The 12,883-nt window shown below is 41.8% G+C and overlaps 1 protein-coding gene across 1 annotated transcript in view; it reads left to right on the forward strand.

The window, feature by feature from the left end:
• LOC311246560 (dynein axonemal heavy chain 11) overlaps window positions 1-11,901 on the forward strand; it is a gene marked incomplete at its 5' end in the record, with an annotated part of 186,316 nt that extends 174,415 nt beyond the window's left edge. The window contains 5 exons of the mRNA XM_084336710.1: window positions 2,010-2,192; window positions 2,303-2,418; window positions 2,665-2,777; window positions 3,269-3,409; window positions 11,370-11,901. Of these exons, the coding sequence (XP_084192836.1) occupies window positions 2,010-2,192; window positions 2,303-2,418; window positions 2,665-2,777; window positions 3,269-3,409; window positions 11,370-11,617 (801 nt within the window). The 3' untranslated portion in view covers window positions 11,618-11,901. The remainder of the gene's footprint in view (window positions 1-2,009; window positions 2,193-2,302; window positions 2,419-2,664; window positions 2,778-3,268; window positions 3,410-11,369) is intronic.
• Window positions 11,902-12,883: the final 982 nt, after the last annotated feature.

The following is a 12,883-nucleotide window of genomic DNA, read 5'->3' on the forward strand; positions in this document are numbered from 1 at the left end:
AGGGGCCCCCCAGGACTGTGTTCTGAGTCCCCTCCTCTACTCCCTGTACACACACGACTGTGTGGCTCAGCGGAGTAGCAATACAATCATCAAATTTGCTGACGACACAGTGGTTGTGGGCCTGATCTCTGCCAACGACGAGAGGGCCTACCTGGAAGAGGTCAAGGTCCTGGCGGGATGGTGCCAGGAAAACAGCCTCTCCCTGAACGTCAGCAAAACAAAGGAGATGATTGTGGACTTCAGGAGGTCGGGGGTCAAGGACTACAGCCCCCTCAGCATCGACGGGGCACCGGTTGAGAGAGTCAACAGCTTTAAGTACCTCGGAGCCTACATATCCGAGGACTTGACATGGACCACACACATTGACAGTGTTGTGAAGAAGGCACGACAACGCACACACATTGACAGTGTTGTGAAGAAGGCACGACAACGCCTCTACTTCCTCAGGCGCCTAAGGAAGTTCCAAGTCAGCCAGAAGATCCTTAAGAACTTCTACTCATGTACAATAGAGAGCATCTTGACCGGCAACATCACCTCCTGGTTTGGGAATAGCACTGCACAAGACCGAAGCAGACTACAAAGAGTGACACGTTCAGCCGAACGCACAATTGGAGGGGGGCTCCCCACCCTCCAGAACATTTACAACAAGCGTTGCAAGGGCAAGGCTAAGAGAATCATTAAAGACTCCAGTCACCCGAACAACTGCCTCTTTGAACTGCTGCGGTCAGGCAAGCGATACCGGAGTCTCAAGGCGAGCACAGAAAGACTCAGAAGAAGCTTCTATCCCCAGGCCATCAGGCTGCTAAACGAACAATGAATGAACACTACACAACAACAACCACCAAACGCACATAGCACACACATCCACACGCACACACTCACTTTAAACAAACACACTGTAGCACCCACTCCACACACTTTATAGCACACACCCACTTTAAACAAACACACTGTAGCACCCACTCCCCACACTTTATATTTATGGATGAAGGATTGCACTACAACTCGTACACCTTACTGTAAATTGTACCTAAAATTTTACCTCATCCCATTTCTGCTTTGCACTAGATAGTACTGTACATTAGTACACTGCATAGTATTGTGTATTGTATATTATATGGTAACTCAGAACATTGTACATATGTCTATACCGAACACTGTGACCTCATTTTTCTTCTTCTAAATTCATGCTATTATGTTATTATGTTATTTGATACTATCTTGTCTAGCACAGTCTCTGGAGCGTAACAGTAAGAAGCATTTTGTATGAAAGTATTCTGTACTTCTGTATGACAACTATTAAAGAACTTGAACTTGAACTTGAAACTCGTATCTATCTTCTTGTCTCTCTCTCTGGAGAAGACGATAAGCCAATTTCCCAAAATGTTGGCGTGTTCCTTTAATACTAAAAAAGTATTACGTTCATAATTCTCAATTTAAGCCCTTAAAAGGTATTATACAAATATATATATATATATTACATTTCATGTAAGTCTTTTGAGAGGCTACCGGGAGCTTGGCGAGAGATTGTATGGAATGCACAGGAATTTAAATTGGAGCCGCCAGTTCAGTGTTGCTATGTGTTGTTGTTTTTTCGCTAATATGGTAATTAAATTGGTATTAAACTTTGCTCTAAGTGGTATTGAAAAGATCTCTCTCTCTCCTGATTGGATAAAGTGGCAAGGGATGCCAGAAAACGTATTTTCTGTTTATTGCAGAGCAGAGGGACTGGGAGACCCATGTTACTGACCAAACATTCTATATCAGTGATGGCTGTCAGAATTTAGAGCTATCTAACACTTATCTTAACAAAACAATCCTTTAATGAAAGGATGACTGTCATTTTATCAGTGACTGCCATCAGCGGAAACCCTGTTGAAGGCTACGTCCTGAAACATGTTTGTTTCCTTAGTGCTGCTGTGCCTTATTAAAAAGCATTGACATACATTTGTAAGTGCAGACAAACCAAGCTATTCTCGTAGCTAACCTCGTTTTATTCTATTTACTAGGTCAAGTCTGTCCTTGATGACATCTTGGAGAGGCTTCCCGAGGAGTACAATATGGCAGAAATAATGGCCAAGACCACAGAGCGAAGTCCCTACATCCTTGTCTGCTTCCAGGAGTGTGAGCGTATGAATGTGCTGCTGGCAGAAATAAGAAGCTCCCTGCTCGAGCTGGATCTTGGCCTGAAGGTACCGGAGCGCTGTCCCTTGTGATAATACACTGTGTAAACAACGCGGATGGAAGCGGTTCTGTCCGTAATAATGTCCCTTATCACTGAGGAAACATGTCCTGTCCGCAGGGAGAGTTGACCACCTCGTCCAACATGGAGACTCTGCAGGCGGCTCTGTTCTGTGACGCTGTTCCAGACTCCTGGGCCAGGCTGGCCTACCCCTCCACTAACGCACTCGCACAGTGGTACGTAAACTACAGGAGCCAAACAATAATCCTCATCTACTAAACGATTGTCCTAATTACCACATTTCTCACAGTACTGTGACATTTTGAATCTAAAAAGGTATTGATGTAAATTACCCCATGAAGACGGAAGGGAAATCCTCCCGAAAACCAGTTCACCTGCAACAAAAGCCCCAGAGAACACAGAAATTGTTTTTATTTCCTACCCCCGTTCTGCAATCAACTGAGGAGATGTTTCTCCCGTAGGTTCGGTGATCTGACGTGTCGGTGCCGTGAGCTGGACTGCTGGACGCAGGACCTGGTTCTGCCGGCGGTGGTCTGGCTCTCAGGCTTCTTCAACCCCCAGTCCTTCCTCACTGGTGAGGCACCTCTGAAAAACATCCCCCACTCGCAGATCTGTCAATCACACATTTATCGATTTAAAAGAGGGGATTCGGATGATGTTGATGTAGTCAATGATTTTTTATTTGATTAGATTTGAAATCTTTATTTCGAACATGTAAATAAAACAAAATAAAACTAAAACAAATCATTCATCTCTAGCAATGAAAAAAATTAATAAAAAGAACATACATCGAAAAGGAGTAGGAAGAAGTATACACTTATTTAATCCTACCCCATTTCCACTACTCAAAATGTATGTAATTCCTTACTGATTTAAATCCTTACAAAACAAATATATATACAAATATATGCAAAACATAAAACAAATATATGTAAAACATAAAAAAAATATATGTAAAACATGAAGAAAAATCTAATAAAAATGTAAACAAAATGATGTAACGTGGCGTAAAAGTGGTGTGACATCAAGCAAGAACAGAGGTATTCACAAGAGCGTGTCTTTCAGCCGTCATGCAGAGCATCGCTCGCAGGAACCAGTGGCCCCTGGACAAGATGAGTCTGACGGTGGACGTGACGAAGAAAAGCAAGGAGGACTACGGCCACCCGCCCCGCGAGGGAGCCTACGTTCATGGACTCCACATGGAAGGTGATTATGAACTCTGAACTCTGACTCCATTGCCTACACCCTAGGCTCTGTTACCCAGACTGTACGACTTTGAACTCTGTTGCTTTGGACTTCCGGAATAGCCCGTCCATGGAGTAGTCGCATGTGACAGAGCTGCTCACCCGTTTTTTTTTTTTTAACATATTTATATACCACCAATGCGACCAGATTATCAACTAACTATATTGACTGAAAGATTCGTGATGTCATTGAAGAAAGAAAACCCAAAACCAAGTTCAGAGGACCCGCCTATGGTCGTGCGTAGAGTAGCAGAGGATATTGACGAGATGGCCTCCTCCTCAACCGCTATAAACACCTCCGCAGATACAGAACATATCATCCGGGAAATGAAAAGAATGGAGAAAACAATAACCGAAAAAATAATAACTGAAATAGCCAAAAAAGTTGATGCTATCAAAGAATCTATCGAATGCAATATCGAAGCGCTAAGGGTGGCTGCTGACGCACATATTAAGCGCACCGTAGCATTGGAAACTGGTTTGGAAGAACATCAACATAATTTCGGTCTGATCTACAAAGACATAGCTGAGATCAACGATACGTTTTTTTTATTTTTTTTTATCATCTTTCTTCCCCTCCTTTTTCCCGATTTTTCTCCCATCCCACCCTTCCTGGTTGTTGTGTACTTTCCCCTACTGTTGGTCCGGGAGACCGGAGACTGTCACATGCTTTCCTCCGACACATGTGCAGCCTGGGGCAGGCCAACCTGGCCGCGCAGGTTCTCACCGGGGAGAGTGTAGCGTGTGGGAGGCCACACTATCTCTCCTTAGTTCCAACCCTTGCTGAGCAGGCGCCCTGACCGAACTGTAGGGGTCGCTGTCCACAACGCCCAGGACCCACCCTTCAGCTTTCCCACCCCCTGATACAGCCAATTGTATCAGTGTGAGAGGCCAGCCAAGCTGATAGCAACGCCGGGAGCTGGATTCGAACAGGCGAATCCAGTGTCTCCCGGTGTTGGTGACGAACGTAATCTCTGTGCGCCACCTGCCCCCCGTCAACGATAAGTTAAGGGCTGAGATGAAGGGAAACTACAAAGAACACAAGACGGATCTCAACGATATAACGGCTGAGCTTAAGCGAAACAATGAAGAACAAAAAGCTAAAATATTCGAGATGGAATATCAAACTCGTAAGCTGAATATTCGTATAGTCGGACTGGACGAGTCGGTGAGCTGCACACATCCTGAAGCGTTTTAGCGACAGAATTACATAAAATCCTGGGACCAACTATCCTTCCTATGGTACCTGAGGTGGATCAGTGTTACAGATTGGGGACCCGATCCAACAACAATAACGGCAGACCTAGAGTGATTATGGTTGTCCTACGTCAAGTCAGAATAAAAGAAATGATCATTCGGGAGACGCGCAGGATGAAAGGCAATCTGAAATACAAGGATGTGTCAATATACTTCTTTGAAGATTATTGTCGGGAAGTGGTGGCCTTGCGGGCCAAGTACAAGACGGTGATGTCTCAACTCTATTTGGGGAAACACAATCCCACATTGATGTACCCTGCAAGACTTCGTATCGTCGATAAACATGGAGAAAGGGTTTTCCTCAACTCGCCTGAAGAGGCTGGCAAATACATGGCAGCACAACGTGCAGGATAGTTTATATACAGCCTTTTAATCTTTGTTAGGCATGGACACCATATCGTATAAACTTTAATGAACCGCTGATTTGGGACAGAGAGACCTATGAGCTCTGAGTTATTGAATGTTTTCCCCGTTGGACTTTTATTATTGTGGACATATTGGACTTAAAATTGGAACGATACAGAGCAGATTAGCATGACGAAAGGATGACACGCAAATTCATGAAGCGTCCCTTATTTTAATAGTATGGATTTCTAACAACATTCTGGAACATACTGGAACATTCTGGCACTGTAAAAACGACATATTGGAATAATAATTAAAAACATTCTATGATACATGGAACATTCTGGAATAACAGAAATATGTGGCCAGACATACAGCCAGAAGACCTCCAGGGGAATAACATTCTTCACAACGGAACATCGCCCACCCCTGGCTAGGGGAAATGCTGCATATACGTATTTAAAAACTTCTTTTTATTAATTGGAAATAATTCCACTACTTCTCCACTTTATACTCTAGGTGTTTAAGCATAGCAAAGCTCTAAGATCTAAGTAAATGTTCTCTTTTTTATTTATTTATTTTTTTTATGTTCTCTATTCAGTTCAATACCTCTCTATTATTCTTGGGTTGCTTTAACTTACACAAGTTCGTATAAAATGTAAGTGATTATGGTATGATATTTGAAGCCTATTTTTAGTTTAATTTTTAATTTAATTTTAATTTAAATTTTAAATTTGTATTTAACGGGAGAGTGGCCAAGCCACAGTTGACATTCTACGTATGGTATCATTTAGAATGTTAGATCCTATGGTATACATAGGAAAGTTAAGGATAAATGGCTCATTCTGGGCTAACCGGTGGTGTAAGGGAGGGAGTTGTACGCGAAGGGGGTGTCAAAGGAACACAACCTTGTACGGCTCTTTGAGGGAGGGGGGTTTAGGGGATTATTTGTATATATGTATGTTTTTAAGCTCGGCTCTCAACGGGACCTCAATAATTGGATATATATCCATTGTGAATTCGTACTCCAGACGCATTACTAACAAGTACACAACAACATGTATACATTATGGCTAGTTTGAATATAATGATCTGGAATACTGGGGGAATAAATAAACAACATAAACGCAAAAGCATGCTCACACTGATGAAAAACAAACAGGTTGATGTGGCTCTTCTAAGCGAAACGCACCTTTTAGTGGAAGACAAAGTAACGCTAGCGGACAACATATATCATAACATTAGCCACTCTTCCTTTGGAACGAGATCCTATGGAGTTGCTATAGTCGCGAAACGGAAGCTGAATATTGAATTGCAGGAAGTATGGTCTGATACAGATGGTCGGATAACCATAGCTAAAATTGTATATACGAACAGGAAAATAGTGTTGGTAGGGGCATATGCCCCAAATCTGTACGAGGCTAACTTCTACGCTACACTTACCAGAACAATGTTACATTTCCTGAATACTCATTTATAATTGGCGCGGATTTTAATGCCATTTGGGATCCCGGGATGGATAAATCTTATCCCACCTTTTCCAATGATCAGAAAAATTCATCTAATGCATTAAAGGATTGGTCTAAGAATACAGGTGTAAATGACCTATGGCGATCACTCAACCCTACGACCCGAAAGTACTCTTGTCGATCTGCAAGACATAACACATTTTCCAGAATAGATTATGTTTTTGCATCCCCTAGACTATTTGATAACTATGACGTGGAAATGGTACCCAATGCACTATCAGATCACTGTTATTTACTCCTAAAAGGTTCATTTGGTATACTGTCATCCCGAGCCCCAAGATGGCGATTTAACTCGATATTGCTGAAAAACAAGGAATTCATTACACAATTCAAAGAAGCTCTTGTTGTATTCCTGCTGGAGAATGCGCAATCGGTACAGGACCCCAGAATATTATGGATGTCGGTAAAGGGATTTATCAAGGATTTTACCGGGAACTTTTCCTCCAAAATACGCAAGAATCGTTGTTCAAAACTGGCAGAGCTGGAAACGCTTTACTCTACGTTATTTTCCTCTTTTTTTGATCCACTTTTTCTCCCATTTTTCTATATTTTCTCCCATCCCAATTTCGTATCATCCAATTCAACCCTCCCCTGTCACGAACGCTGTTTCTTGCCTCCCACAAGCCGGCTGCAATGTGGACTAAGTCATACATAGCACAAGTCCCCTCCGGTACTTGAGGTAACAGCAGTCGCATCTTTTCACCTGCGCAGCTTGATCTCTCAGTGGCGAGGAGTAACACGTGGGAGGCTCACGCTGCCCCCGACACTTCCTGATTCTACTGCGCAGGCGCACCAACCGACCTGTAGGAGTCGCTGTCCACAATGCCCGATCCCCACCCATCAGTTTCCCACCCCCTAATACGGCCAATGTGTATTAGTACGAACGACCAGCTAAACTGAAAGCAATGTGGAGCGCTGGGCTCGAACAGGCAAGCCCAGCGTCTCTGTCATTCGTGGCGAGCGCCTTGCCCACTACGCCACGTAGCCGCCCTTATTTTCCTCTTTACAATACAACTACTCGGTTCGATTGGAATCTCAAATTAATGTGTTAAAAAAAGAGATTAATGCCATTTTAAAACAACAATCTGAAGTTCAAATACGTAGCACAAGACAACAGTATTACTTTCATGGTTCTAAACCAAGTCACCTACTAGCTATGCAGATACGAGCCAACGCAAAATTTGCAGATATACCTACTATTAAGGCACAGCAAGGACTTGTTACAGACCCTAAAAAAAATCAACAAGACATTCAAAGAGTTTTACTCCAACTTGTACAAATCAGAAATGGCCTTCGATCAAAACAAAATGGACATATATCTTAATCAAATTAACCTTCCTAAACTATCAGAGGATGACGCTAAACAGTTAGAAACACCCATCACACTAGATGAACTTAGGGAGACCATATCTGAAATGCAAAGTGGTAAGGCTCCTGGAAGGGACGGTATCCCACCAGAAATGTACCTCTCATGCTGGGATGTAATTGGACCCCTATTACTTAATATGATTTTATACTCAATCAAGGAGGGGAACTTCCATAAGATCGACAATATTGCACTCATAACAGTCCTCCTTAAAAAAGACAAAGACCCCACCAATTGCGGTAGTTATAGACCCTTGAGCCTCCTCGGAACCGATATCAAACTGTACTCTAAGGTATTAGCCATCAGATTACAAAAGCATATGACGTCTTTAGTTCACCCGGACCAAACTGGCTTCATAAGAGGCCGCTTGATCACGGATACTATAAGACGGTTATTACATGTGCTAGATGCCAGCAAGGATGACACCCCACCTATAGCGATGCTGTCCCTGGATGCGATGAAAGCCTTTGATAGGTTGGAATGGTCTTATTTATGGGCAGTACTAGAAAGGATGGGGTTAGGAAAAGGATTCATTGATATGATTAAAGTATTATACAAAGACCCATCGGCCATGATTACAACAGGTATAATCACCTCCGAAATCTTTCCGGTATCGCGCTCTTCCAGACAGGGTTGCCCTCTTAGTCCCGGACTATTCGCTTTATCATTAGAGCCTTTAGCACAATATATAAGACAATCCCAATCCATAGAACCAATCGCAATTAAGGGCACACAACATCATATTAGTTTATATGCGGACGAGGTAATATTGTTCATGCAAAACCCTAACACCTCAATGCCTCATCTTCTCAAGTTGATTGATGACTTTGGCAATCTATCTGGATTTAGGATAAATTGGCCAAAGTCGGCCTTCCTTCCACTTAATGCCCCTGCAAAGAATATACTCCTTCCAGAAAAAATACCAATGGTTAAACACTTCAGATGTTTAGGAATTGAGGTATTCCCTACTATAAGCCAAACGGTGAAGTACAATTACACAAAATTCCAAGATAAGATCAAATATGACTTTGACAGGTGGTCCAAACTTAAAAACTCAGTACAGGCACGAGTATCAATAGTTAAGATGGATGTTTTACCTAGAATCAACTTCATTAGCTCAATGTTACCGTTACCCCCTCCTGATGGTTACTGGAAAAAATTACACTCCACCGCATATACATTTATTTGGAATAACAAACCTCCACGAATAAAAAGATCCACCGCACAGAGAAACAAAGCCAACGGAGGTTTGGCATTTCCAGACTTTTACCACTATTTTAAAGCGTACTCTTTAAGACCACTGACAACCTGGTTTGACTCCCAAGCATCTGTATCCTGGAGAAACTTAGAAGAAAATATAGTAGCACCACATAGACTGCAGGACATAGTATACACCATATTATCAATTAAGCAATGCAAATAATTGAAATTTGGCCCCCTTATTACACATGTGATCCGGATATGGCGTGAAACACACAAAAAAAATTCGAACCAACATAAATGGCATAGCCATACTCCCCTATTCAATAACAATGCACTCCTTATTGGAAAACGACCTATAAGATACCCCAAATGGGAAAAGCAGGGCATACACACATTGGGAGATGTTTTCAACAAACGGGGTTTTTGTAGCTATCAAGATATACATAAAAAATTTAACCTCACCAGTTCCACATATTATTTTTACGCACAGTTATTGGATCGTTTGAAGGCTCATGGAGTCCCATTAAGGATACCAATTGAGCACCACAGATATCACAAATTCTTCTATGAAAGAGAGACATCGAGAGGCTTCGTATCTGATTTTTATCATCACTTACTAACGTCTTCGTATGGAATCCTCCCCCTAGACTCAGTCTGGAGGAGGGATATACCAGACTTGGAAATAGATTTTGATTGGCAAGAAGTCTGGGCAAACGTTCGAATTGCGTCACGTAACCCGGACCATCAACAAATTAATCTTAATTATATTCATAGGACATACCTGACTCCTATAAGATTGAACAGAATGGGACTTAAACAAGACTCCCTATGTTCCTTATGTACAAATGGGGATGAGGGTACATTTATGCACATGTATTGGGATTGCCCACCGGTTAAGATATTCTGGAAAGAAGTGTCCCAGCAATTATCAGTATTCTTATTTCTGAACATACCTGTACATCCCTCTGTATTGCTGTTGAATGATGTATTTCAGTTTGCAGCCCCTATACAGCTAAAGAGACTAGTTTTATCCGGTCTCACAGCTGCTAAAAAGCTGATAGCATCACGATGGATTCAACCGGAAAAAATTTGCCGGAAGGTATGGGTTCTTACCTATCTCGATGTGATTTATCTAGAAATATCTACAGCAAGAATTTTAGGTGTCAGTGAAACCAACATTGCAATCTGGTTAGAAGTGGTGGAGAGAATAAAAGCTAGCATATGAAGTGTAGTGCCTGGTTAGAAACGAATGCAAATGGTGGATTATCCAAGTGGGGGTCCGGGGGGGGGTGAGTGAGCAGGAGCATATGTTTGTATGGTATTAGATAGCAAGTATTAGGTATATATCTCGTAAACTACATTTATAATGATTCAAATGTTGATTTCATTGGATGTTTACTGTTAATGCTTGTGTGTCTAATTTGTTGTTATGTTTAAAAAAAATTATAAAAAAAATAAAATATATATATCCATATCTGTCTGAATATACCTGCATATAATCCATAAAACTGTATGATAGCATGTTCAATAATGCTGTATACCGTATACTGTATATATATTTATTCTTAACATATATCTATCTATCCACGTCTGTATCCATATCTGTATATACCTGCATATACTCCTTTTTACATATCTGTAGATACTATTTCTATATCTGTACATATCCCTTACCTACTCTTACTAGTTACGCTGCTGGCCAGTATGACTACTACCATATTGTCTTAATGTCTTTATACCTGTATCACTGTACATATTAATATTGCAACTATTTAAAAACATCTGATTAGCACTATACTCAGTAGTACTAATTTATATATTCTATATCCAGTTTAAATGCCTGTACATTTCTGCGGGGCTACCAAGAGCTTGGCGTGTCTGGCGAGAGATTGTATGAAACACACGAGAATGTGCGCAGCTGCCTGTTCAGTGTCACTACGTTTTTTTGTTGCTAGTATGGTTGTGAAATTGGTATACAATTTTGCTCTAAGTGGTCTTCAAAAGTCTTAAATTGAACTTGTTGAAACCTGCAGATACCCTGTATTTTGCAAACAGAGTCAATGGGCCTATCTCAAACCCCGCCCTCTTTTTACTGCGATTGGAGGGATCAGGAAAAAGGGGGCGGAGTGTGAGACAGGTCAGTTGGGATGCAGTGGTTTCCTAAAAACCTCAGTCAATCTCACAACGACATGTCCCACCTGTGTCCTCCTCCCTCCCCCCAGGGGCGCGCTGGGACACCCAGGGTGGGGTCATCTCGGAGGCCGTGTTGAGGGAGCTGACCCCGGCCATGCCAGTGCTGTACGTCCGGGCCGTCCCCACCGGGCAGCAGGACCTCAGGAACACCTACGAGTGTCCGGTGTACCGCACCAAGCTGAGGGGGCCCACCTACGTCTGGACCCTGCACCTCAGAACCAAGGAGCCGCCCCCCAAGTGGGTCATGGCCGGGGTGGCTCTGCTACTGACCGTATGACACGGTGTGTCTGAGTCAGGTAGGCAGGGGGTCCCGGTGAGGCTCACATACTAGGGGTGTGGAAACTTCTCCATTCTAAGATGCATCGCGATGCGGACGTGGATGATTCAGCATCGATGCACTGACAGAACATCATTTTTTTTTACTCTCTTGCTAGCTTTTATGTTCTTTTACAATGTAGCGCTTTGGGATTTGCTCCACAACTATAAAGCGCCCTACAAATCAAATATATTATTATTATTATTATTATTATTATTATTATTATTATTATTATTATTATTATTATTATTATTATTATTATTATTATTATTATTATTATTATTATTATTATTATTATTATTATTATTATTATTATTATTATTATTATTATTATTATTATTATTATTGTATTATTAAAGCTTGTGCTCTGGTCATGCATCCACTCAACTCATAGAAAATACAGCATCAGGCTATTCTAAAAGTATTGATACTAATACTGGGTCTCATTCCCCAAAATGTTCCAAAGAGTTCTCTTGGAAGACTTATCTTGGAACCGACTGAGACAGTCCCTAACACACTGGTAATATGTCTTAAGTGGCTCAAACGGTCGCACCTGTGATATGATCTGATATCTGCTTGGGGAATGGCATTATGTCTTAAACTCGAAAGCGCCTCCCTGTTCAGGTCATTTGCATACAAAACAACGCCTCCAGAGCTCCTTATAAGGCAAAGTAATGACGCAGCTGTGTGGAAATGGATGCGGAAGTGCCTTGCGAGTCTTGCGCGACCCATCGAAATGAGATTAGATTAATGTATTGTCATCATATATAGTACAGCTCGTGGACGTGGTACACCTGCCGCAGCGCGCGCGCACACACACACACACACACATGCGCGCGCGCAGTATACTGTAGCCTACGGCGTAATGAATGAACGCAGTATAGGCTTATTATTCCATTAATGCCTACGGCGTAATGAATGAACGCAGTATAGGCTTATTATTCCATTAATGACTTGTTGCATTAGAATTTAGTAGATACTATATGCTCTGCCCTACGTACAGTATAGGTACAGTATGTACTTATACTGTACGTAGGGCAGAGGCAGAGCATATAGTATCTACTAAATCCTAATGAAACAAGTAACTAGAATATATTAAGCCTATATACTGTTCATTAGACACGTAGGCCATACTGGCGCACACAAGCCTTGTTATGGAATATTAATGCAGTCTATTTCCATGCGATTAGCTTTAGTTCTTATTTATTTATTTATCCACTGTCATTT

Source organism: Notolepis coatsorum (genome assembly GCF_963971535.1).
Source record: "Notolepis coatsorum genome assembly, chromosome: 19".
NCBI lineage: Eukaryota > Metazoa > Chordata > Actinopteri > Aulopiformes > Paralepididae > Notolepis > Notolepis coatsorum.